Below are 26,171 nucleotides of genomic sequence, written 5' to 3' on the forward strand. Positions count from 1 at the left end.
GAACGTTGTCGAAAATATTTTTCCGACGAAAGAATGGAGAAAAACAATTCAGTCTTGTTCAAAATGACAAGGAAAAGGATTACCACATCATTCACTCTGCGCGATGTTCTGACCGAACGAATGGTGATGAAATTTCCTTTGATACCTCGGGTCAAGCGTCAAGAGATTATTAAGTATGTTAACTCGGATTATGTTCACAATAAATTTTCGAAATGGCTGCCGGTGTTTAAGATGCAAATACGGAAATGTTTCAAAAGAGAAAACTTATTCAAGTCCGCGGTGATTTTGCTACATGATCTTTTAGACTCGCGATTACCTTTACATTGTATAGAGTCTATTTTGGTTAACTTGAGCAATGACGATTTAAAAACAGTATGTGCACAGTGATAAGTGACTTATAGGTTTTAAAACAATCATTATCTGAATGTTACTCGTTTTTGGATTTTATTATTTTTTTTGTACTTCACCTCGAGGATTTACCAACTAATATTTCTTTTATATTGTTACAATAGGAACGAGTAAAGGAAGTTAAAAAAAATTTAATTTAGTGATATTTAGAATTTAGTTTAACTATGCTATGCGAATTTGTTATGTTACAAAAAAGAAAACTTAAAGAGTTAAGTTGAGGAATATAAATTGCGTTTGTCCTGTTTTAAAATGTATATGCTGTTATATACATATATGTATGTGCTGTTCAAAACCATTAAATTTTTTCTGTAAGTTATGGTATGTGTATTAGTTTCCCAATTTTTTTTAAAGAATGAGTATATTGCCACAAAAACTAATCTAATCGGTTGTCAATTAGCCCAATCGAAGGAAAAGAGTGAGGCAAAAAAGTAAAAAATTTGACTTGAGATTTTTTTATCGGGTTTAGCAAAGTACCCAATAAAAGAAAGAACAAACGATTTTAAAGTAAACATCCAACAAATTTTGTTGGTAAAACTTCATGGATATAAGTATATATACATAAGCTGTGAGGATCTCGTTATTGATGCACTTCGAATTTTCCTTAGGGAAATATCAAGGGGCTAACTTGTAGAATTGTTATCGAGTAAGTAGAACTAGGTATAAGTTTTTCCAATACATTTCGGAATTCATTAAGACTCGCTAACTATGTAGAGTGAAAAAACTTTCGTCGGCATGTGGGTGTGTTCACGCAGTAAAGTTGATGAATTTTTTGAAAAATCCTTCAGTCAGGATAAAGAATTTCAATTGAATAATTAAAAAAATATCTTTTTTTTCGCTAAAAACGGCAATTTCACCAGTAAAAAACATCAATCCAATTTCATACGAGAGTACCAATAAGTTTAGCGTTGAACAAAAAAAAATAATTAGTTTTCAATAATTGTAAATACAAATAAATTTCCATCGAAACACAATCACTGACGGTTTAACTTACGACTGTTGCTAAGTCGATATATAACGACTTGAAACCATACGAGATTTATTTCTACAATTAAGAGAGAAATTGGAGCGTTTCCAAAAAGCTTATTCAATTTCTGTGCCCATACACGGATGGGTATTCCCTTACTGGAATCATCTACGTGAGATATGTGTGATAGCGGTAATTTTCATCCATGTTTTTACGTTAAATAATGATATCAAAAAGATCGCAGTGATCTTAACAAATTGGAAATCAAGGGATGAAGCTTTTTTTGTTCCTTTTGGTAAATGAAAAATATCGTGAAGATCCCAGTGGCGTTTCGAGACGATGTTATCGAAAATCGCGTCTGGAATCTCCCTCCAACTCCTTGGGGTATTTTATGCTAATAGTTTTGAATGAACCATGTCAAAGTCGAGCACAAATTCGGAATTGTGGATGTATTATTTGTTAGTTCAAAGTGAACTCTTTTGAGATAAGAATCGTCCTCGCTCTGTCGCTTCCTGAATTCAAATGTAGGCCATAAATATGTATGTGCCACGGAAACAAGAATCATATACAAATCTTTGTTTTGCTAGCATTTTTAGGTTTAGATTTTTTCGGAATCTATCGAATACGATAAGGAGAAAATGGCAAAGTATCTTTGCAAAATTTATCATCGATTACCATTTATTACTATTAAAATAAAAATCCTCTAATTTATTTAGATAGTAAAATATTAATTTACACACTGTCTCTAGATAAATGGATTGGTTACATTTGAATTTTTAATTGTTTTTGACGAGTTCAAACGGATAATGCACTGACATGAAAATTTCTGAGAAACAAGGAAATGTTTCCTAGAATATTATCAAGCGAGTATTATCTTAAAATAAGATAATATATTACTTATTTACGTCGAAAACAAGCTTCTTGTTTTAAATAAATGTTTTCTTAAAGTAAAGATGATATAATCTCATTGCAAGGTACCGTGTGCTTGGAACTGTTCAAGTAAATATTTTCTTGATTCTGAAAAATTTCTTTCAGCGTATTTATTTCTCGCATCACTTGTTGCAGGCGATAAAATCCGAGAGAAATTCCATTTCCTTTCTTGGTATATTTTACTTTATTTCATAACTATTTCAACTGATTTAAAAGTCATTTGAAAATATGAAAATTAAAAGGAATGGTGTTTCAAACGTTGGTATCATTTTTCCAAAATTAATTTTCATCAGCCCGTAGCCGAGAAAACTACGTGGTAAACCCTTTCAAATAAATGCATTAGTTTTTTGTAAACTATATTAAATTTTTTTTTTTAATACGTACAGTTACCATATTAAATTAAATTCCAAATGTTTTATTGGCTGACTGTGTGCTCATACTCCCATTGCACAATTATTTCCATTTCGTAAAATGTCAAGTAATACACGTATAAAAAATCTCTTGGGTTCACATAATAAAGGACCCAACGAGTTAACGAGCAGCTAATTTGACGTCAAATTTTTGTAATTACCAATAATTAAAAAAGCTTGGAGTGCACCCTTCGCATCTTCGCACCGCGTCCCGATACAAAAAAACGTATGGATCAGACGCATCCCCCTTCGACTGCACGTAAGGCACGTGTAATCCCCAACTTCGGCACCATGAATGGGTCTTGGCTACATAACATAATAACATCCTCTTTTTCATCTCTGGAAAATCCGTACGAGCTGCCGCTGCGTCGGAGGCAAGGGAGCGACAGACGCGCGGACGTTTTCTCCCTCCTCCCTTTGCGCGGCAGTTCCGCTCCACTTGTATACGTAACGTAAATAAGAAAAGTTCGCGCGTGATCGGCACGAGTACTTATTGCGGATGCGGGAAAAAAAATGTCCTTTCTGGAAATTCTTGAGATTTTCCTCCGATCGGTGGATGCAGGGCAGTTGTTTGTGCAATGGGCGAGCGGCAGTGTTTTTTTTTTTTTATTTGTGCAAAATGATGATATTTTTCTTTGTTTTGATGCTATTTTGTTCCCTCAACCCCTACATATGTTATGGAGATTAATTGAAACAAAAATGACCATTTAGTCAAGGTATATAAGCTTACAATGATTTTCAAACCGGATACGTATAAGGATGATAAAAATCTTAAAAATTATTATTCAATATAAACTGCGAACTGTATGAAAATCGTATACTAAGGGTATTGGGAAATCGGTGGATAATTATTACACTTTTTGAAATGGCAAGCTCCAGTAATGTTTATACAAAGCGATAACTTTTGATAAAAGAAGGAAGATTTTCTCGGGCCAACTGACCCATGGTACAGTCACGGTTCATACTTCATGAAAAAATCACCGCCGGCTCGAGAGACTCTTGAAGAAAAGCGGTAACAACCGCCGATGCGCTCGGGTGACCGTGAAATGGTTTAAATCAGTTTACCGGTCAAAAAGCCAAAGTGTGTACGGGCAGTCCGAAATTTATGTACGTTTTGGGATGGGTGCATCCTTTCGTGCTCGATCGAGTGCTTTTTGCTCGAGAACAAGTCTCAGGCCAAGTTTACACCCATACTCGCTCTTGAGCACTGGCAAAGCCATCGAATAATCAATCGAGTGTAATGTAATCCCTTTTTTTTATTGATTTTTGAAAATTTGTTGCATATACGCATACGTCTTGCCTGTGTAATAGTAAGAATCAAATTTGTTAAAAATCGCAGTCTCCGTTGACGCGAAAAATAAATACAGAGGTAGGCAAAGTGAATTCTGACGAAAAAGAAGACTACCTATACCTCATCTGTACGTATGTACAAAAACCAGGTAGGTACGCAAAAACAACTCGTCGACAATCCAAAAACTGATGGTATATAAAAAAAAAACGCGGAAGCAGAGACGATTTAGTTTTTTCGTGAAAACCATCTCCTACAAGTCGTACCCACTGACCTCTTTGTAGGAAAGACACGTGTACGACACCGAATTCGGATGCACAACGATACAAAGCTCGATAATTCTTTATGGTCTTCTTAGCCGTAGTTTTTGCATTGCAAATGGCAGAGTGCCATTTTTAGCCAAGCCCGTACCGCGTATATGTACCTCCGGACAGGAGCGAATTCGCGTGATTCGGTCAAGCTCTGCTGGCTTTTTTTGGGAATTTTTTTTTTTTTCCTGATCTTCTAGTGTCCGAATATAGTATTGCGAAGTATCGCCTAGAGAAATTTCAGGATCCGGTTTTCGGAAGTAAAATAAAAACGAGTGGGAGAAGAAGAAGTCGTGTTTACATTAGCAGCATATCATTTGCATTATACAACGTGCGCGTGTGAGGAACTATATTTTTGTCTCATTCGAAGGTATTTATGCCCAACGATGTATCTACTTTGTACATACGAACGTCAGGCGTGTATATTCAGGCTAATATTAACTCGCGACGAGTTGTGCATTTTTAATGGGCCATAGTGCTGTCGACAGGACTCTTATCTGAATATTACTCTGCGACACGTGTATTGAGCGTGTTGAGGTTTGGTTTTGTACCGTTGACGGGTTTTTTGTTTTTTTTTTCATTGACAAAATATTTTTTTAACATATATATTGTGAGACCAAAGAGTTTTGAACAATAAGTAATTGATACTTACAAAAAAAAAAAAATGTGTTTTGTTAGGTACCAAAGTACACACATAAAATAACAAAACTGCACAAAAATTGTTTAATTTTCTTGCATGTGTTTTTCCATAGGGCTAAATTACACACGATTCGACTTGAGCTATGATTATGCGAATGGATGATTTTCCCGTTTTTTTAAACAAACTTGAATTTACAATGACTACGACATGCGTACATTTAAAAATAACGAAAGTTACGATTGAGACGCTGTTAAAGGGCCAGAAATCAATGTCCATACTGATTGTTGTTTTATTTCAATGTTCAGTCATTACTAAGTACACTTTTTTTATGAGACAATACGGCAGCTGGTAACTATATGGGTACCATCAGATCTCGAACGAAAAGTACATACTTATACGACTGTCGGCTATATGCCATTTAGATGTGTTAATAATATCCATCACGTGTATTGACTCAGTCGACAATATAATCAATACAGGCACATTGTTTAAGAAATGCATTGTACAACAAAAAAAAAAAAAAGGCTTAATCTTCGTAATTTTAGTATTGAATAAAAGGAGAGTAACTAGGTCAAATTAAGAAGAGGATCCAATCTTTCAGGAACAATTAGGCTATCGGGCTAAAAGTGCACTCAAACACCTCAAATATACACACATATATACCCTGCACCATAAAATTGAACTCTATCAAATTAGCCGAAAGAAAAACCACGTTCCTCTTTAACGAAGAAAAAGAGAATACAATTAACCCAATCGAAATGTATCTCTATCTGATCTAAAAAAAAAGGGAAAAAAAAAATTATAAATTACTTCCATAATGGTCACACTAATGTGGATGAACAAAATGTAACAGACAAACACCGGATCATTGAACTCAACTGCAGCCGGTGTACCTTTAGGTACCTGGTATAAGCATCATCGAGCGATCGTCTCTATCTTTGCTACCTTAGTTTATGTATATATACCCTCTACAATTCATATACAGGCAACAAAACAATGAAGATCAACGCCATCACTGATATACGTACAACGGATGTACATATCCGTGTCTGTAAAACAACAAAAAAGTGCAATAAAAGCCACGTGTATACGTATAGTAGTTACAAGTCGCGAGAGCAACGGGAGAAAAGAGACGCGCGACAACTGGGTTAACGGCCTTTTACCCGAAAAGAAGAGGAGCGCCAAGTGGAATTTACGAGTCGGACGCGGTTTCTTCCTCCCCTCCCCAGACTTGATCCTTCGTCCTGTGTCTTTTCTTTGTCGTATACATATATAGCCTACATACACGCACATACCAACTAAGCGAAACAAGAGGATAAAGGGGGAGGGGTGGTGGTGGTTCGCTCCCTGCCGAGATTTTCAAATTAAGCGGCGCGAACTCGCAAAAGCTTTGGCACAAAAGCTCGAGAGTATGGCGATGGTTGTGTGCAGCAACATTTTATACATATATATAGATAACTCGCGGTGCCCGGGTGTCTGGCCAAGTCTTCTCCTCCGACTCCTCCTCCACGAGTCTATACGTGTACTCTGGCTTCTTCCATTCTTTTGCGCTTTTTTATTACGTTTACGTATACATATATGTGCGCATTGTACGAGGGGGAGGGCGCGTGCAGTGTCGTAATACTCGAGCGCGAGCGGCGACATGCAGCGATTCGTTTTTTATGTATTTATACATCGGCGGTGCGAGGTGAAGCTCTTGGAGTTTTCTTTTTTTTTTTTTTTTTTTTTTTTTGTGATGATACAACGATCATATCGAGAGAGAGAGAGAGAGAGATCGTGTCGAGAAGAGAGTAGGTGGCGAGATTTTTCGGGTGGACTGGGGCGTTAATGGCTTGTCGTGTAGGTCGTTGACAGAGCTTTTTGTTGCACCGTGTATGGGACACGATTTTTTTCTTTCTTTTGGTATTCGAGGACATTGTAAAATACACGTGCGTTGTGGCAATTGGGGGTGTCCAAGCGACGTACTGGAAACTCTTCGTTGATCTTATAGGTGGTGTCGGTGTGGATTTTTATGTAAAATTACTCCCTTGGGTGTGGAAACGTTTGCGTCACGAAAGTTGGAAAAACTGTGCTCCGATGCTCTTGCTACATTTGCCCTTCGTATAGGGATGTTTCCTATTGTAGTAAAAAAAATGTACGAGACGCAAGTGCATATAACCATCAGCGAAAGGTGACATTCTTGGGTTTTCCCGGGGTTTTTATTCTTTTTTTTTTAGAGCTAGTCGAAAGTGTGTCAGCTCTACGGAAACAAAAAAAAACTCGACATAAGACCAAAGTGTGCTCGATATACTGTTTGAAAGATTTTTTTTTTTTTACGAGTTTCAGTCAGGTTGATTGTATTGAGAAAATAATTGATAAACGATGTATACTTTGCTTGAAGAATTTTGAAAAATTATGGATTGCGCCAAGGGAGAACTTTAACATGAGCTGCAAACAATCTTTTTTAACTGTAAGTAATTTAAATATATATATTATTTATTTTTCACAGTTATGCCAAGGTCCTATCATAGGTCCTGTATGGCTCGTCCGTGCCATAATTTTGATTATTTCTTGTATCCTAAATCTCGTTGATTTTAATGAAATATACATATTATATTATAAGTAAACAAATCTGTATTGAATATTTTGTGGATAAGTCATTATAAGGGTGTGTATTACTCGCAAAGTTAGATTATTTTCATCCCTTACCACCGTTAATAACTTTTTTATGGTTTAAAACTAAGGTTTCGACCAAAAAATTTTTTTTTCATCCGAAAATTCAGTCGTGCTCTGTAACACAAATGACCCGAAATTTTTAATTTATTTAGCCAACATAATTTTTTGTATACTTTAAATAAATTCTTTTAGACTCGAAAACTGTACGCAAATACTAAATAAATAACCAATGAAAACCTTGAACGTTTCAAAAAATGTAATAAATTTTCTTATTTTTTCAGCTGTACAGTATTACGATTGATACATGAAAAACATGAAGAAAAAAAAAACATTTTTATTTTTATTAATAATAGTATATTACTATTTGTTTTTCAAGAAAAGAAAAAAAAACGAGGATATTTTCCGAGTAGATAGAAAACCAATAAATAAATAAAAGACCCTCGTGTTTGGCAAGTGCTCCTACTTGACCAAAACAAACCGCTAGATTATTGGTATCCCCGTTGGTGAATCGAGTGCTTTACAGCCAAGGATAAACTTTGCTTTTTCTTTGAAAATATTTTTATTTACAACCCTAACATATCCTTGTACCTTGTACTTCTTACGTTTACGAAGGATTTATTAAAGACCACGTTTTATATAGACACCGTACCCTCGTAACCCATTTCCTTGGCTATACACGTGCAAGTCACGAATTCATTGGAGCGCCCGAGAAATTGAAAGTCACTGTTTAAATATCTTCAAAAATGTCACTCTCATGAAAAATGTAGGTCCTCGGGCTTCCCGGACAAAAAAGACCCACACCACCTAAATGGAAAAATAGGTCTTCCATCGAATAATGAAAATCATGGTATTTAATCAGAAGGAAAAAAAAATTGTTTTTGTATGTACATTCCATTACATCTAGTATTAATCAATGCGTTATTTAAATACCGATTGAACTTTCAGATAACAAACCAAACCATGTTTGTAATTCAAGGATCTATTTACCATGTACTGCTAGTGTCAAACAGATTAAAGTCATGAAGACTATTGTAGTAATGATAATTTTAAATATAATTTCAATAATAATAATAATATTAATAACACAATAAAATATAAAGGTAACGACAGATACTATGACAAAATTTTGAAAAAAAAAAAAAAAAATCATAATACTGCATGAAAAGTAATAAACGAATCAATATCGCCGATTTCAGCCCTACATTTGATGTATTGAAAATTTTCATTATTCAAGGAGCACACAAAGCTTCATCTAACATGAATTCGTATACTTAAATCATGACTCCCAACTTTCGCTATATGTATTATTATGCTGATTTTCATACAGAATTTGAGAGTAACTTCCCAATCGATTTCCTTAAAGCCATAACAATCTATTATTAGAAATAGGAACTACTTTTTAAATTATTTCTGCATGACATGGCATAATAAAAGCTTTTTTGATGAATTTATTTTTACTGGAAACCTAAAAAATAATAATACACTTTGGAAATTACTTTTAAATGTTTTAAAATAAATACAGTTCATGTAAATCTACCTATGAGGCTTTACAACAACAAAAATGTTAAAACGAAATAATCGTTATAATTTAGGAGTGCAATGGAAATCAACAAACCTCATATTTCAATTCAGTTTTAAATATTTTAAAAAGTTTCTGTAAGAGTCACTTCTAATTTTAAATTGAGTTTTTGTACCATATAAATATGATTCTTTAATGTATGTTGAATTTTTTTTTTTTTTTTTCTAATTATGATTTTTTTTGACGATTTTATGAGAAAATGTATTAAATTTTGGAAAAATTTAATAAAAATAAAAAGACATTTAGTAACCTGTATTATTATAAATAGATTTTTTAATCATAGATTTTTCACTTTATTAGTTTACATAATTATTTAAAAATCAAATTTTGTTCAACAAATTATTAATGCAATTAAAGTGGTGAAAATAACAAAAAGTCTTTATCAATAATTTTCTTCACAAGTAATAATAATAATATATACTCTATACAAATATAATATAATCCATACAAATAATATAAATGATAGGAAATTGAAAAATTTTCTAGAAAATTTATGACAAATTAAGTACTATGAATAAGATAACAGTATTAAATAGTAATATTTACCGAACCCGAACCTTCTGCTATAAAAGGTGCACATAGTTCGATCAAGGATTTTCGTCAAAGTAGGACTAAACGTTTTATGTACAGATTTCTTGCATTAATTTTTGCTGCTCAAAATCATGAAATTCAATAGAAGTAATACAATAGTTGATGATAATACAACTTAGCCATTAATCAAGTTCTCACACTGACGCACTCCCCTAATGAGTTTTGTAAGCCCTTAGAAATTCGAATAATACCCTGTTTTCAATGGTATCATTACAATACACTGTATTAATCAAAAGCCGTCCTTTTTTTTCATAAATCACGTTCAGGATTTGTAAAAATTAAATTGTGAAAAAATATACACGTTCGTAAGCTATCGAGAAAAACACACTCGTGAGTACATGAAAGTTTTACAAAATTCATTAACCACAGTGCGTCTCAGCAAACTTGAATTTACTCGCATTAATATTACGGCATTTCACGCGAATTCTGTCACATTATACACGTACGAATGAAGAGCCGCAATTTGATCGAAACTCATGTAGGTGTATGTACAACGCAGTGTCATGTCATGTGAATATTTAATAAAACGTACCCAATATCTGCTATCGTCGTAACTTCCATGGACGTGCATCCGGACTTGGTCACAATTATTACTTCATGGATTGTTAAACATTTTAAAATAAAATTGTTTTTTCTTCGATAAAATGCATTATTTTTGCTAAAATAATTTTTTTAAAGAAAAAACTTTTTGTACCACACAAGTGCTGTATATTGTAAATATTGAAGCTTAGTGAAAGTATTTTAAATAAAATAATTAAGTATATTTTTAGCGAGTTTTTTTTGGCTGAATTGTATTTGCTGGGAAAACTTTCATTAAACACTATTTATAATTGGTAATTAAAAAAATAATTTTTGTCCAAAAGCGACACATTATATTAATAGTAAAAAATGGGGCAAGTATCCGTGTCCAAGTCCAGTACGTATGTACACTAAATAAGCATTGTAGAACAAAAGTTACTACTACCAAAATTAATTTATATATATTGACAGAATCTCATGAAAGATAGCTTAAACGTGTCCAAAAAAAGCTAAAGTTGCACCGTACATACGTGATGTTCCTCTGTAATATGTTGTAGATGGACCATTTTGTACTGAACATTTAGTTGAGAGAAAAAAAAAATTGGCACGAACGTGACTAGCGAAAAATTCTCCCCTAAAAATATGTCCCTCCTCCCCTAAAAAGCTCACCTCACAATGAATGTACACTGTACTCGCCTCGGCTTTTTATTTTACACACTTCTCGAAAGTAAACAGTTGGTTCAGCTATACGAGGGTACTACTTATACTTTGCAAAGTGAAAAGTTTTCTCTATGCCAAGAAACGGAGGAAAAAGCGTACGTTATGGTCTAGCCAGGGGTGGTGAGACTTTATACATTGGCGTGTATTTTACAGCTACTATCTGCCGTTGTGGGTATACCCACGCTTGGGGAGGGAAGAAAATTTATGAGGAAAACGCATTGAAAAATGTAGATGGTAGGGGTACCACGCCGTACATTACGGCGAATAATTAAAGAGCAGCAAAAGTCGATCTTTTCTTTCTGTCTTCCGGCTCGCGTCGATTTTTAAGGTTGTAGACCTTTCGCGGAGGCATACATCGATAATAATGTTTGTCTGCTTTACATATTACCTCCGAGGGGCTTTAGCCTCACGCAGTTACCTATAGGTATTGGTATTTATGGACCTACACTTTGCGGATATTACAATATGTATATATATATCAAAGTCTTTTTCCATCTTGGGTATAAGCGTCGACACGTGTCAGTGTATATACCTGTGAGTATAAATAATAAGTATAAGGGGTATCCATCGAATGGAGTATATTACATAATTTTTCGAGATTCCGCAAAGTCCGATGCTTGAATCTAATTGTTATAGACCCCTGTCACATTTTTTAAACAGTTACATCTAATTAGCTTTACAATGTCTATAGATGAGACGTGGGCATGATGGTTTTATAATCTTTTAAACTATTCGAAATAATTAATTATTAAGAATAATACTGTTTTCGTATGTAAAAAAATTTTTTTGCTAACAGTAGTGCAACATTTTTTTAGAGATTAAAGTTTTTCATAAAGCGTTTAAACAAGTATTGCACTTTGCAGGTTTTTCTCATATTAATGTTGTTTTTTTCTTCAAAAAATTATGCATCATTTTTGGTGAAAAAAATCATTTACGTACTATGCATCACTAAAAAAAAAAATTATTCTGTACAAGTGATGCAAACTGTTTAAAAAAAAAAAAAAAAAAAAAAAAAAAAAAAAAAAAAAGAATCGAAATTATAGATTATCTTTTCCGAAATTTTATCAATAATGTGATTGAAAAAGTAATTAAACTTTTTAAGTTATTTCAAAATTTCACGACAAATTTTTTTAATTTCCGATTTGTAAAATGTATTTTTATTGATTAATGCTACTCACTTACATTTTGACACATATTATGTCACTATAAATGGTACATTAGTATGTAACATCACATAAAAAATCCATTTTCCTTTTGAATACGATAGCAAAATAATTTTGAAAAATTCAATTAAAATTTCGTGACAGAAATAAACCATCAAATGCGTAATTTAAAAACACAAAGATCCACATTGCACCAATAGGATGTTCGATGATTTTATTGATCGACGTTTTCCTCAAAAATTGTCTTCGTAGCTGAATCGTATTGAGTTTGCCAAGTACGAAATTGCGTGGATTTATTTTTTAGATACAAATTTATAATACAATACGAAATCAATTTGTCTGGCATGTAGACCTGCTTCGAGATAATCCTCGTACGAGCGCATTAACTGGACGAGGATTACCCTCAAACTGCTTACGGTACCGGGGAATTGGAAATTAGTTGAAAAACTACAAGTTTGATTTGTTTTGAGTTGAAAAAGTGACATTGACGCGTTCACCTAAAAAATAACTGCGTGTCATCACACGAGACTTTAAGTACAAATTTTTTTGAAGAATTGGTTTACTTTTCACTATGAAAAAAAGTGATTTTGAATAGTATAAAAAAAAGGTTTTAGATTATTAACAGTGAAATACCGATTTTTTTTTCAAACAACCGCCACCCCACAATCGAGTCGAATTTCCAACAAAATTACTTTAATGCAATTCTAAATGTTAAACATGTTCAGCTAATAGTATACTATTATTCGCTTCTCTTAATCACCTGCTCCCCGTGCATTGTTAATTTCTAACTATCTAGATTTTTCAATTCAATGGCCCATTCAATAGACATTTGCATATTATTTTTGAAAGCGTGTAGTTACAGTTGCTGCTTTTCACAAAATGTATGACATTCAGACATGAGCAAAATAATTTAAAATTTTTTTCCATAAAACAATACATTATTTTTACTAAATTTTTTTTTTTTTCCATTACTTGCGTTTTTTTTAGTAAAAATTGTGTGATGTACTTATACTTTTAAAGAATAAAGATTAGTATCTAAAGTATATAGTTTATTATAATAAGTATTTAATATTATTTGTGGACACTTTTCTATACACCTCGACATTTTTTCTTCTAAACATTTTTATCTCATTTAAAATATAATGCATTATTGCTGGGAAAGTTTTTTTAAGTACTATTATGTAAGTAGTAATAAAAAAAAAAAATCCGTGTGCATCATCAATTTAATTTTTTTTGTATAAACTTGTAACAGAAACTATTTGCAAACGATTAAAAAGCCTTAAAAACAATCAAACTTCATTATTATAAATTATTCAACCAACTCTACTAAATTGAACGATTTTTTTTTTTTCGTTAAACATTGAAAAATTTTATAGTATTGGTTAAACTAATACAATATATTAATTTGGTTATTTCTCAAATCATCATCCATACCATTATTATTATTATTATTGCTACTAAGATGTATTTCGTAGAAGGATTAAAAATATATTAGTGACACACTTAAATATACTATTGTTATAAAGAAAGCAATTATTAAAATTTTGTGGTCGAGCAGGAAACACCGCTGCCTCCCATTTCGAGTTGGTGCGTGGATATTTTCTTTATTGAACAACACAGTCAATCATAGATATCAACGTTGCCGTTGTTTGATAAAAATTAAGTCTTCTTTACAAAAGAAAAAAAAACTCTTGTCAGTACGAAGACAAAGATTTAAATACGAAAATCGAAGTAATAAATCTACCGCGTGTAAAATAAGCGCGGCGAAGGAAAAAAAAAAAAAAAAAAAGAGCCCCCGCGAACTAACTTTCCACCACTCGATCATCCGCGAGTTCGCGCTCACCGACAAGGGACGAAAATACCACCTGGTAATTGCTCGGTTCAATTAGCAAAAAGAGGTGCCAAGAGTACACCTCGACACTCAACGTGCGCGTGGCGCTTAGCTATGTACCCGTCGCAGCTATTGCCGAAAAAAAAAAAAAAAAAGATACAGATTTTCATCACAATATCTTTCGTTTGATTCTCCTGTATCCATACTTTTTTTAAATTATTTTATTGTTAATATTCATAATAAATAAAAAAACTCGACTTTAGTGTGTGGAAACCGTATTCATACGTAATGAAAAAGTTGTTCAAAGTCAAGGTTCTTTTGAAAAATCCCGAATCGTATTCCTTTTTTTTTTTTTTTTATAAGAGCATATTCATTGTCTTTCGCCCGCAAGCTCGTAAAAAAAAAAATAATAAAAAAAAACTCACCCAAGTACGGTATCATCGCTTCCCCTCGCTCCCGCGTCCGCCAATTAATGCGCACCACGGCCAGTCGGCAGGACTCGATCGACGAACGAGCTTCCAGCTTCAGGGTAGAACTCGCGCCTCCGACAACAACGCGGTTACCGTTGAGTCCGAACAACCGCCCGCGAAAAAAGCCCGGCGGTAAAAAATTTGCTTCGGGGGAGCCGTCGGTGCGAGTCGCCAGATCGCCGCGGAGCTTTTGACGAGCAGCCGGCTCCCATGCCACATAGGGCATATTATACCGAGCGACGCCGACGCCGCAGTGCCACGTGTGCCGCCACTCTCTTGACGCACGCGCTCGAGCTTCCTCAAGGGTGCTTGTGTATATCGGTGATGCTCTCCGGGCTATTGGCACTCGTCGAGCTTTAAAAATGGCTTAGCCTTTTTATTTTTGATTCCGGACCACGAGTAATGATGGTGATGGTTACACGCGTTGTCGTGTGCGCGACTCAAAATAAAAACGGTATGGGAATTGGAAGGTTTCGCTCGATCTATTGGCCGTCTTCGATTTTTGTTTGGGACTTTGGCTCTTCGAGTCACTGGTGCGCCAATCATTGACTTTTAATTTTCTCGCTATTGGTCTTGGTCGGGATGCTGGTGTAAGAATATATACTTCTTTGAATCTTAGCGAAAATGAATGAATGGTGCCATGAAAGAAAAAAGTAATAAAAATTATAGAGAAATTTCAGCGAAAAATACCATTTTGAACATTAAATTGGACAAAATGAAATGGAATGGGCAAAAAAGGAAAAAGTAATTATTATTTTTTTATAATTATGGTTGGAACAGTAAACCTTAAAAGGATCAGTTAATTAACTTTACTTTTCCGCATATAAATTTTTACTGATCCAACCGTAATTTTTACTTTTTGAACTATGATAATTTTTACGGTAAAAACAACAACTTTTTCTGTTAAAAATGATAACTTTTCCCTTTTTTACGAGCTTGCATTCAATTTAATGTGCGGAATGGTAGTTTTTCCTGGAATTACTCTATAATTTTCATTATTTTTTTCTCTCAGTATGGTTTCAATGCTGTACAGTTTCAATTAAATACTTCAAATAAATGTCACTTGAATTAGGACTCAATAATTAAGGATTACATTTTGCTGTTCATTAAATTGAGTAACTAAATTAATATTTTTTAATTATGGGTAAGATCTGCTGTCCCAAAATACGTTAAGTATCCAATTAATTTACCCTGAAATGATAAAAATTTTATTTAGGTTACAGGTCAGTAAGTAATCCGGAAAAAATGCAAAATTTGACATTAACCAGGGATACCGGCCGCTTGTCCCTTGCACAGAGAATTTTCTACGAACGCAATGGTTTTCTGGTCCTTCCTCGAGTGATTCCTCATGGCATACTCGATAGATGCAGCGAAAGGTAATTACCATCGTATCTTGTCTTTTTAAGAAATAAAAGCTCGTTTACTGTTTATTCGTTATTGGGGGGGGGGGGTGTTCAGAGTAGAGGCACAGAAGTAGCTCAAGAATTATTTTTTTTTTTTTTAATTTCGTAGAGACAACTTAATATAATTCTAAGAGCAACAGTACTGACGCTACAAAATTGAAGGGAAAAAAGCAATAATTTTGCAATCACTGATGAAAATTAACTTTCAACTTCACCACCAATCTCAATGGGAACAAAAAAAAAGCATTGAAATACCGATAACCGAATAAGGCATTGTTTATTTTACCTTGAAAAAAAAAAAAAAAAAATCGTTTCCAGATTCGAGGGATACGCGAGCGGACGCGTAGAAAAGGGCATCACCACCATAATGAGAGACATCACGGACCGCAAGTTGGTCAACAAAATTCAGGACATACTGCACGACGATGTTTTCCGCGAGTACTTCGAGAACAAGGAGCTGCTCGACATAATCGAGACCTTCGTTGGGCCGAACATCATCGCGGTTCACAGTATGCTGATCAACAAACCACCCGACGCCGGGAGCGGCAGCTCCAGGTGGGCCAATTTTACCTTTTACGTATCAATATTATGTTTCGTCAATCTATGGTGCAGAGAACAAGTAACTTATTTATTATTTGCAAGCTCGATCGTGCAACTTTGCGTAACTCGATATCTCACCACTGTACACATTTCTGCGCTTGAAAAGAGATACTAACTTTCTTGATAAGAAGTAAAAAGAGAAATCAATGATAGTTTAATTTTCATTGTCTGTCTTTTCACGGATGGAGGAACTTTGGTGAATTTTACGGTAAAACTACGTTAAAGTTGGGAAGAAGAAACGTAAGGAACTGTAATTACCCTCCACCCCTTCTTTACGATAATTCTTACCGTAATTTTATTGTCAAAATTTCTGTTTTTGCAGGGCAAAAAAATTGCCATACTTCTTTTTTTCTATTTTACACCTACCATCATATATATTTTGTTTTTATAGATTTCTTATCTAATAAGCACGTACCTGTACTCATATATATGTTTACTTGAAAATTTCATTGTTAATTAAAATGATGTATACTTTCATTAAAAGGGATTCAATTATCTTTGAAAAGTTTTAGTCTCGTAAGCTGTAGGTGAGAACCTTTCAATTGTATGAAAATGGGGGAAAAAAGAAGAAAGGCCAATCGCGATAGGAAGTGTCGAAACAAAGAGGGAAACGAAATAAAAGAGAGCGAAAATCCTTTGAGTCCTTGATGACGCTTTTTTTTCAATCTTACTATCTACTGTTTCTTCTATGTCGTTCGTTTTTATTAGATTTTTCACGAATAAAAGAAAGAAAATATAAAATAAACTCGCTATTGTTTGCTGATGAAAAAAAGAAAATGAGTATTAGTTACACCAGGGTTTTCTTTTGGCTAGGGAAGTGAGTTTTTTTTTTTTTTTTCTTACAAAAATCATTATTACTACTCACTTGTTGATTTAACGTAAGCAAAAAAAAAAATTATTATAATCACGAAAATTATCAGAAGTGATGTTTAAAGAGAGTAAAAAGCTCGTATCCATTCAATAGACACCCACCGCATCAGGATCTCTACTACTTTCCCTTTCGTCCAGCCGACAAAATAGTAGCCTCCTGGACAGCGATTGAAAAATGTAACAGGGAGAACGGCTGCCTCCATGTCTATCCCGGATCGCACCGTTCCTACGACTTGCAGCCTCATGTGTACCCCAAAGACGTTGTCAACAAAATGTACCACGGCATTCAAGTGATGATCCATACTTATTTATCGAATAACTTTCCAACTGGAGGGATCTTGTAAAACCTCGTATACTTAACAGGGCTTGACAAGAAAGCGGTGCAATCGCACGTACAAAAGCCCTGAGAGGTTGTACAAGATTCATCCAATCGGGTTATTTTTTAATTTAAAATTATTGGTTCAATCATTTTTTTAACGAGTTGAAAATTAACGTTTGACCAATGTAGTATTTAAAATAAATTTTAACTATCTTTCATTCTTGAAGTACAGATTTACACGTCCAGCTATTTCTTCCTTGGAAAAAAAAAAAAAAATAAATAATTTTTGTTCCAGAATTTGCCGGAGTCGGTAAATTGGATTGACGTGGAAATGGACCCTGGAGACACAGTCTTCTTCCATCCATTGTTAATTCATGGCTCTTGGAAAAATGTGTCAACTCGAACCCGTAAAGCCATCTCTTGTCACTACGCGGCTAGCGATTGCACATACATAGACGTAAGTAAACTCGTTAATTTACATCAAAATGTGTGTAGAGCGAGTTAAATAAATGATCAGCAATAGATCCAAAGAATCCTGAAAACTTTTAAAAATCAAATGTGATTCTTTCTAGACGAAGGGAACTGTGCAACAAGAAATTCAAGATGAAGTTCTGGCGGTGGCAAAACGACGTTTCCCGATATCAGAAGACACTACTGCTACTGACATTTGGAAGCTGAGATCTTCTTTAGTTCGCGGCGTTCGGTCTTCCCTGTAGGAATGTTTCTTCTTCTTTTACAAAACAACTTGGTTTAATTTTTTAAAAGGCATCAAATGAGGACAAAAACAATTTGTGGAGCAAATAAAATCATTACTCAAAAAACTTATTGTTGGGATAATCGGCAGTAGGATGTATTGTTGATAAGGAATTACATATAAGGTCTATAAAATCTGCAGCAGAAGAAGATGTAACAACGATCTTGAGATCGTTCTCGTTATTATTATCATTATTTTTCTTACTATGACCATTTTCAATAACAATCGAATTTCTTTTATGTCTTTGTACGGCAGAACCGCTTCCAGGCAATTGGGAAAGGTAACAATGCTTAAAATTAGGATTTTTGTACGTATTTTCGTGCTCGACGCTCGTACTAGAGGTACGACATACTGCGAGGCACAACTGAAAACGGTCGAGGCTTCTTAAACGCAGCTTCAAAATGTCCTCACCTTTCCGCAATTGTATATTTCCTTCACGAATTCGTTCTGATACTGTATTTTTCTTTTTTTTGACCTGAAAAATGTATAACATTAGTATTAGTACTGTAAGTATTCAACAGTTGTTTATTACTGCCCTATTGTAATTTCAACTAATGGTTTTTCACTTAAAAATGTAAAAGACATAGTTTAGTCTTCATGCTCAGAATGTGACGTAAATTGTGGCATCTTTTGACTAACCGTACCGTTTCAGGGCAACAATATCGATATAAGTAAATGAAATGTGGTGTAGTTTTAAAATTTTTAAATAAGTTTGTAATTAGTCTAAATGTTTAAATATTTATTTAAAATTTTTATGTTTGATTGAATAAAGATTACCTTGTTAGGATCAAGGCAGCAAGAAACGCAGTATTCATATATTTCACAGCACCCTCGGGGATTACATGATGTGCAAGGATACCTGGTTTTTTCTATCAAAGGCACTGAGTTTGATAACATCGCAGTTTTTTCTAATTCATGAGGATTACAACAGCCATTAGGAAGTACATTGTATGTAGTACACAAGTAACCCTGTTCATCAACAATTAGAAACTTGCCCTGAAACATTTAAAAAATTGATTATTTGTTTTCAACCATCACTTAAGTCGCATAGGAATTGGTGTACCGTACTTGAACTGAGTTACGACAACTTTTTACAAAAGTATCATTATCATTAACGCTATCTACAAAGGTAATCTCTGCAGAAATGGCATTCCCAATATCATTCATCACCTCCATTTGCCACAACAACGGTCTGTCAGAGGGTTTAGCCACCTCTTCCAATCCATCTTCATCGTTGAAAATGTCATTGCTATTTTCTCCAAAATTCATATTATCCATATCATCGAAATCATTTCCAAGTGCTAGTCCTTTTTTCTGCGGACAAAATTTCATTTTTCAGTTTACAATTTAACAAGAATTATTTCAATCAATCATCAAGAATGATACAAACCTCATAAAGCAGTAAACTGATTAAAAAGTACATAAACAATAAGAGACAAATAATCACAAGTATTGTCCGTCGACGAAAATATCTAAAGTAGTTAGTCCAAATTGGCATGCTTTAAAGACTTTGCTTCAAGGTATCTTTCGATCTTCAATGTTTGATGTATTATTTACAATAAATTTGTAAGAACGTACATGCAGAAGGGCTCTTCTCTTTCCACACATTGTGAATTGTACTCATTCTGCTTAATACACAATATCAATAACAAATGCATTTATTTTAAAATGTTGTTTATAAAATTATATTTAAATTAATTAACATGTACCTTTATTGAATAACTAATAAAGTTTATTTAGAAATATGCGTAAACAGGTAAACAAGCATTCGAGGTTATGTCACTCCCAAAAATATGTACACAAGCACGACAATCGCGAAACATTTTATACATAAAGATGTATAATAAAATAAAAGATTTCAAGAATTTTTTTCAATGACTCTGATTTTTCTACAATAAAATTATCATAATGCAGTTATGTTTTATTAAAAAAACTTTAAAAATAAAGTGATAGAATCAAAAGCTTCTCCACTCCAAGCACACTCGTATACAGACTAGCAGACAGCAAAAGTGACGCGGGATGACGCCACCACACGCCGCTTTAGGACACTAAGTACAGCGCGCTATTTAAATTTTCATACAATTTTTAAAAATAATAACCGTAATCCTAAAAATAATACAAAGAATATTAATTAAAATGCTTTTGATAGAGTTGAATGATTTTAACTTGTTGAAAAATCAAAATTTACAGTCTGCAAATAAAAAGACATCTTTTTTTTTTTTTTTTTTTCCAGATGGTTTGACAACCAAAAAAACTAATTCTACTTAAAAATAATTCTTGTAAAAATCTTTAATTTTTCCATCTCGTGAGTGGTTTTTATTGTGATTTCATTCCACATTCCACTCACTTGGTCAATTAACTCAGTATGTAAGTACGGAGCGAATACTCGGACTCTTAAAAATTGCCTCATGTAACAAATAACGGCACTTTTTCGATGTGACATGAAATTGTGAAGTTAGCAGTTTTGTATTTCTTGATGATTTTTTTCTTTCGCGAAATTGAGGTGCCTGAGAAGCCTTTGCTTTTGTACTACGTGTTTGCACCGTCAACGATATTTTTGTGTCATCTTAACTTAGTTGAAATTACAATCAGCAAATTCTTCCAGGTATCTGGTGATGGACAAAGTATTAAGAATTTCATTACAGTAGCTTTTTTTTTTAACTCACGCCGATGTAATTTCTACGTAAAAAGTGCAGTATAATCATTTTGAGATGATTGTTTAAGGCTTATTTCTCGGTTTATTTAAAAAAAAAAAAAAAAAAACATAGCTCAACACAATCTGAGGCTTTATTTTAGGGACGAGTAGACCGTCACTGTGACTGGATTAACTTTTCTCTTGAAATTTATTACATATCTCGTAGGTATAAAAGTGTATCCTTTTTTCCATGCATTATCAAAATTGCATTTTATTTTTCTAACATTTGGATCAAAAACAAGTTGTTGCTGGAAAAATTTTATTTTTATCACAACATTCTTTTTCAAATAAACGATTTTTCAGGCAGGCTCAGTATAAATAAAAAGCTGTTAAGCTCCAATTTTACTAGTTGAGAAAAATTTGTCCAATCACACAGCTAGAAGGAAAAAAAGGTAATATTATACTTACATCTTTAATATTAGCTATCTATAAATTTTATTTTAAACAATCTTTCAATCTAATAAATTTAAGTAAAACTTGTTTATACGTTTAATACTTTAATCATAAAAGACTTTACGTCAATAGTAATAGCCTAAAAGTGACTTATGACTGCGTGAAGGTGATAAAGTAGGTATATCTCTTGAAGACAAAGAATATAAATTAATTTTTAACTGGTAAATTCTTTGTTTCGTTTACACAAGTTTATACGTATTTTTGTACGAAGTAAACTATACACACTTTTCGTGGAAGAATCGGTAGAAAATAATTTTGTTAAAATTTTAATAAATATCAAAGTTTCCAAGAAATTATAATTCATGTAAAAACTAAGTCTAATTAAAATGTTCACGCGAATATGAATGCGTTGAAAAAATCTGTTAAACATTATGGTAAAAAAAAAAAATAAATAAAATAAAACAAGAATGTCCGCGGAATCATCCGACAGTGGTTTATTTTTATTCACAGACAGTATTGCAAGTTTAAACAAAAAATTCATTTTACACACTAATTAGATCAATATTAATCTAAAAAAAATTTAATTTACTATTATCTTAAAGTGCTTTTCGAACTTTCAAAAGTTCGAAGAATCTATTAATTTTTTTTATCAAAAACCGTTAAGACAAAAAGAAATAAGTATAGGAATGTAAAATAAATATAAAAAAAAATTTTTTATATTTAATTTGAGGTTGGTTGAGTGTTAATTCTGTTAAAACATATTTGCTATGTCAATCTGACGCTTCAAATATTTTCCACTGTTTATATCTTGAATTTGCTTCTCTGCATGTTTCCTTACTTATATGTTTTGTATCGATGGATAGACTGCTGTAGGTCGAATTTACTTCAAGGACTATTGTCCATGTAAATTCAGTGTTTATCTTTTATAAAAATGGGGCTTTCTTTTTCTAATGTTGTTTTGCTCGATGAATATACTCGTTGCTCCGAAAAAGAAATTCACCTGTATGCATCTCAGTCAGTCCGCGCTATTCTCAACATTTTTCGACAAGATTGTTAGGAATATTCAAGTGTCAACTGTCGATAATTAATAATAATTGTTAAAAAAATAAATAATGTTCTTCTTTACCAAATAAATTGAGAGCTATTGGGGGTGCTGAAATACCTATAAACTTATTATACGTACGGCAGAATTAACAACTTATATCTAAGAGTTTCAGCATCCGATAAAATATCTTCAAAGATCTGATTGTAAGGAATATACAATTTTTACTAAATTTCTATACATTCGGAAAAATATAACGATCGATCACTTGATTCGTTCATTTTGTAATTCGTGGCATTCCAGGTATTTTCTAAATAATTGCAAAAGCCCAAGAAATACATTTTCCGGAATTTTCGCCGGAAATCGAATCAACACGACCGACCCCTTGTATCTCTCAGGGTGTGGACAATTGCCATCGAGGCTCTGACATTCTTGCACCATGAAAAATCTGATTCGATATTTTAAGGACTTGCTAAAATTATGACCGGGAAGTTCCCATCCACGAGCCATAAAGAAACATACTTCTGATAACACATTATACAAATAAGCAAACTGACCGCTAGACGAAGAAATATAGAGAGATAAGTACAGCGAAGGTATCATATAGGTATATGGAAATATTTTTCCAGGAATTTCCATAAAAATTTTTCACTTTAAAATACGTGTACCTATGGTCGTTCAGTTATGTGGTGATAAAGTAATAAAACTATAGGGTTCACTTCCTTCATAAAGTTTGATGGCCCCCGCAAGGGACAGCCGATAAAGGACCTACCCATAGTCCAAGAATGTCCGCTCTCTCAATCGCAGAAGCTATACAGTAGTCGTATTCAACGCGCAAACATATACTTCTTTTGAAATTATTTTCTTTTTGGAAATTTGTTGCGCTGCCGTGAAAAGAAATTATACATAGATGATACCCACTTGTTTAACATGCATTATTTAGCACATGAGCCATGAACAAAGTAGTATAGGTTTTTACAATTCATAACTTTTTTTTTTTTTTTCGTTCTGATTTCTACCACATGAGCCCGTTAATAATAAACATTCAAAAATTGTATAGTTTGTGTCCGTAACTTTGGACTACAGCGCCTCTGTCGTAGACTCTAAGAAGTTTTGATTACTCAGAGTGTCAAGATATTTTTGTTTTATGATGATCACATATATCGATACGTCTATCTTTTATTTGTTTTTATTTTTTTATTTATAACACATTGCCATTATTGACACTATTCATGGTTTCGTAGCCGAATGTACGCAACTTACATTTAATTCAAGCGTATAATATCCTCATATTTTTGTAAGTTTTTATGTCGCTTTTAAACACTTTTGGGAACCGGGGAATCTAGGAACTGGTTGTACAGGGAACCTAATACTTACTCGATACGTTGAGCCTTATCTTATACAGGCTGACAAGCTAATTACTGCAATTACGGGCTGAGATAACAGAATTCTACATAATCGATTACTTACGTGCGCTATAGCTGTGCTATCAGTGAGACAAAAGGTGCCTTAATTGCAACACAAGACTACAAAGAGCCCGTGTGTTTCTTACCCGTGGATAATTATGTGTCTTGAAACTTATCTCTTATCAGCTACTATCGCAACACTTAGTGATAAACATTGCCTATCGCGCGACTTAATTTTAAGCGTATACTTAGATATACTAGTTACAAGTGGTTCTTTGTTGTAGCTCAAAATAATATATATATATATATATATATATATATATATATCGTGTACGTACAAGGTAACAAAAATATGTTTACACTCATTCGTAAGTATGATATTCGACAATACCGGAAAATAATCATACATTCGAGTAAAAAATCGAAAAATTTTCATGCACTAATATTTCTTTTTCTACATATGTTGCTAGAAACTTGCAGCAATACTAGCTAGGGTTTAGGAAGATTATCCCCGATGTCGAAAAATGAGTCACCATGAAAACTTTCTTTCAGCTTTCTTCGATCCTGCTTCATAAAATCAGCCATTTACGATTCATCTAACGACAAATCCTGACCAACAGATCACGTTCTTACCTGTGTCTGAAATACAGCTATGGAAAGTTGCAGAGAATTTCGCCAGTTTCCATCACATTCTCCGAGGGCGAGAGGAGTTCTGCCAAATAAAATCCAGCCAAAATCACTCCTGAGACTAATAAAGTGAAAACTAATTTTTCTGTCCTACTAATTCACTTAAAATTCTGATTTCAGCCAATCGAAACCCCTAACCAGTGTAAATTAAAGCGAAAAATCGCTAGGGAATTTTTTTCTGGTTTACTGGAGGTGAACATGTTATTTTTCACTCCATCACTTAATTCCAAACTAATTCTGTAGTGGTTGGTTATTGCATCAAACAATTTTCTTAGCAAAGGTTTTTCAGCACTATTCGAACATAATATATGTGTGCCCCTCCGTACGTGAACTAGATTATCCCTGATACCATATAGTTATGAAGCGCGAGAACTGGATCATGGATTTAAAATGGAAACTAAACCACGTGCTGAAATGTGGATGTGTCTAACAACTAATGTCCACCCAGAGCATAAAAATTTTTAATATTCAAAACAAAAGTGGCTCGTACTGTTACCGTTTCCTCCCTCCAACTATTTTTAACCATAAGGTTCCAATTCACCGTGGGAAAACCCAACTAGACTTGCAGAAGACGCTTTGGGGTATAGATAATCTTTTATGAGGAAAAACCTATTCCAAGATCCGTGTAAAACTCCAAATAGCATGAAAATGAACCAAAGAGAATGTCTCGTAAAATTGGGCCCATTGGGATGTGAATCCTTATATTACACTTTTGAGTTGTAGCTACCCTCCATTTCACGAAATAGGAACAAATCAAGACAAGTACCTTATTTAGTTGTAATGTATATACGTACGAACTTGTACAACCGCTCAATACTTTCAAAGTTAAAAAATAAATCTAGCCAAGTCGACCACTGAAACGTTTGGTCAAGTAGCATTTACCTAGTAAGCCGACTTGAGAGCAGGTTCAACATTTTTACCCAAATGAGGGTAAATAAATTTCACTTAAATTTTTTTTTTTTTCCAATACGGATAAATTTTATCGTGACGTGCACCTTTCAAACCGAAACAAAAAGAAGACCATAGCTCGGTTTGTTTAAGCGCAAACGTCCTGGTTATAGAGTGCGACCCACCACAGTTCGTTCTCCTATAGGAAGGGTAAATTTTCTACTGGCTAAGTTTTGTTTTCAAACCCCATGGATGGTACTGGTAAAAAGTTGCTTTCTCACGAAAACATAATCATGTAATTGCGCTACAAAGCACTCAATCGAATGGACTTTGGGGCGTCCCTGGCAAATTATGGACTAGTTTAGTGGGTAGGCGGGGAATAAGAAAAATAAGAGGGAGCGTTACAATGGGGTGGATATACTTATCAGCGATCTCAACAAAAATGGTAAAGGGTGCTCGTGGATATGATTAAATTGGTGTACGGGCTAAGAAAAATCAATAAAAAAAATTGATCACACGTGTAGGTATATTATTTCCGGTTTGTTGTATCTGATTGTTTTCACGTGTCAAGCTATGCAATAACATTCTCGAATATTCATACGACTGAATAAAAGAAACCATAAGCTCATAACTGTAAG

The 26,171-nt window shown here is 33.6% G+C and overlaps 2 protein-coding genes across 2 annotated transcripts in view; one reads left to right on the plus strand and one right to left on the minus strand.

Moving 5' to 3' along the window:
- The window catches only part of LOC106639296 (phytanoyl-CoA dioxygenase, peroxisomal-like), a 74,193-nt gene extending 54,968 nt beyond the window's left edge, over positions 1–19,225 (plus strand). Inside the window, exons 3-7 of the mRNA XM_014352817.2 lie at positions 15,700–15,852; positions 16,198–16,434; positions 17,444–17,639; positions 17,964–18,125; positions 18,241–19,225. Coding sequence (XP_014208303.2) covers positions 15,722–15,852; positions 16,198–16,434; positions 17,444–17,639; positions 17,964–18,125; positions 18,241–18,384 — 870 coding nt within the window. The 5' untranslated portion in view covers positions 15,700–15,721 and the 3' untranslated portion in view covers positions 18,385–19,225. The remainder of the gene's footprint in view (positions 1–15,699; positions 15,853–16,197; positions 16,435–17,443; positions 17,640–17,963; positions 18,126–18,240) is intronic.
- LOC111642871 (uncharacterized) lies at positions 18,478–20,375 on the minus strand. The gene is made up of 5 exons (XM_023389449.2): positions 20,132–20,375; positions 19,813–20,050; positions 19,491–19,736; positions 19,200–19,418; positions 18,478–18,897 (listed from the first exon to the last, which is right to left on the minus strand). The coding sequence occupies exons 2-5, from the start codon at positions 19,918–19,920 to the stop codon at positions 18,478–18,480; spliced, it is 993 nt and encodes a 330-aa protein (XP_023245217.2). The 5' UTR covers positions 19,921–20,050; positions 20,132–20,375.
- Between the last annotated feature and the right edge of the window lie 5,796 nt (positions 20,376–26,171).

This window comes from Copidosoma floridanum, unplaced genomic scaffold, assembly GCF_036245765.1.
Source record: "Copidosoma floridanum isolate Cflo_tuat_1 unplaced genomic scaffold, Cflo_Japanese_pri ptg000019l, whole genome shotgun sequence".
Lineage (NCBI taxonomy): Eukaryota > Metazoa > Arthropoda > Insecta > Hymenoptera > Encyrtidae > Copidosoma > Copidosoma floridanum.

Excerpts from the sequence above, each read along its gene's own strand:
- LOC111642871 (XM_023389449.2), bottom strand. The coding sequence starts at position 19,920 with ATGCCAATTTGGACTAACTACTTTAGATATTTTCGTCGACGGACAATA. Across the intron at positions 19,737-19,812 it reads TCAGTTTACTGCTTTATGAG|AAAAAAGGACTAGCACTTGG; the intron begins GTTTGTATCATT and ends TTTTGTCCGCAG. Across the intron at positions 18,898-19,199 it reads GCTGCCTTGATCCTAACAAG|GTCAAAAAAAAGAAAAATAC; the intron begins GTAATCTTTATT and ends TACATTTTTCAG.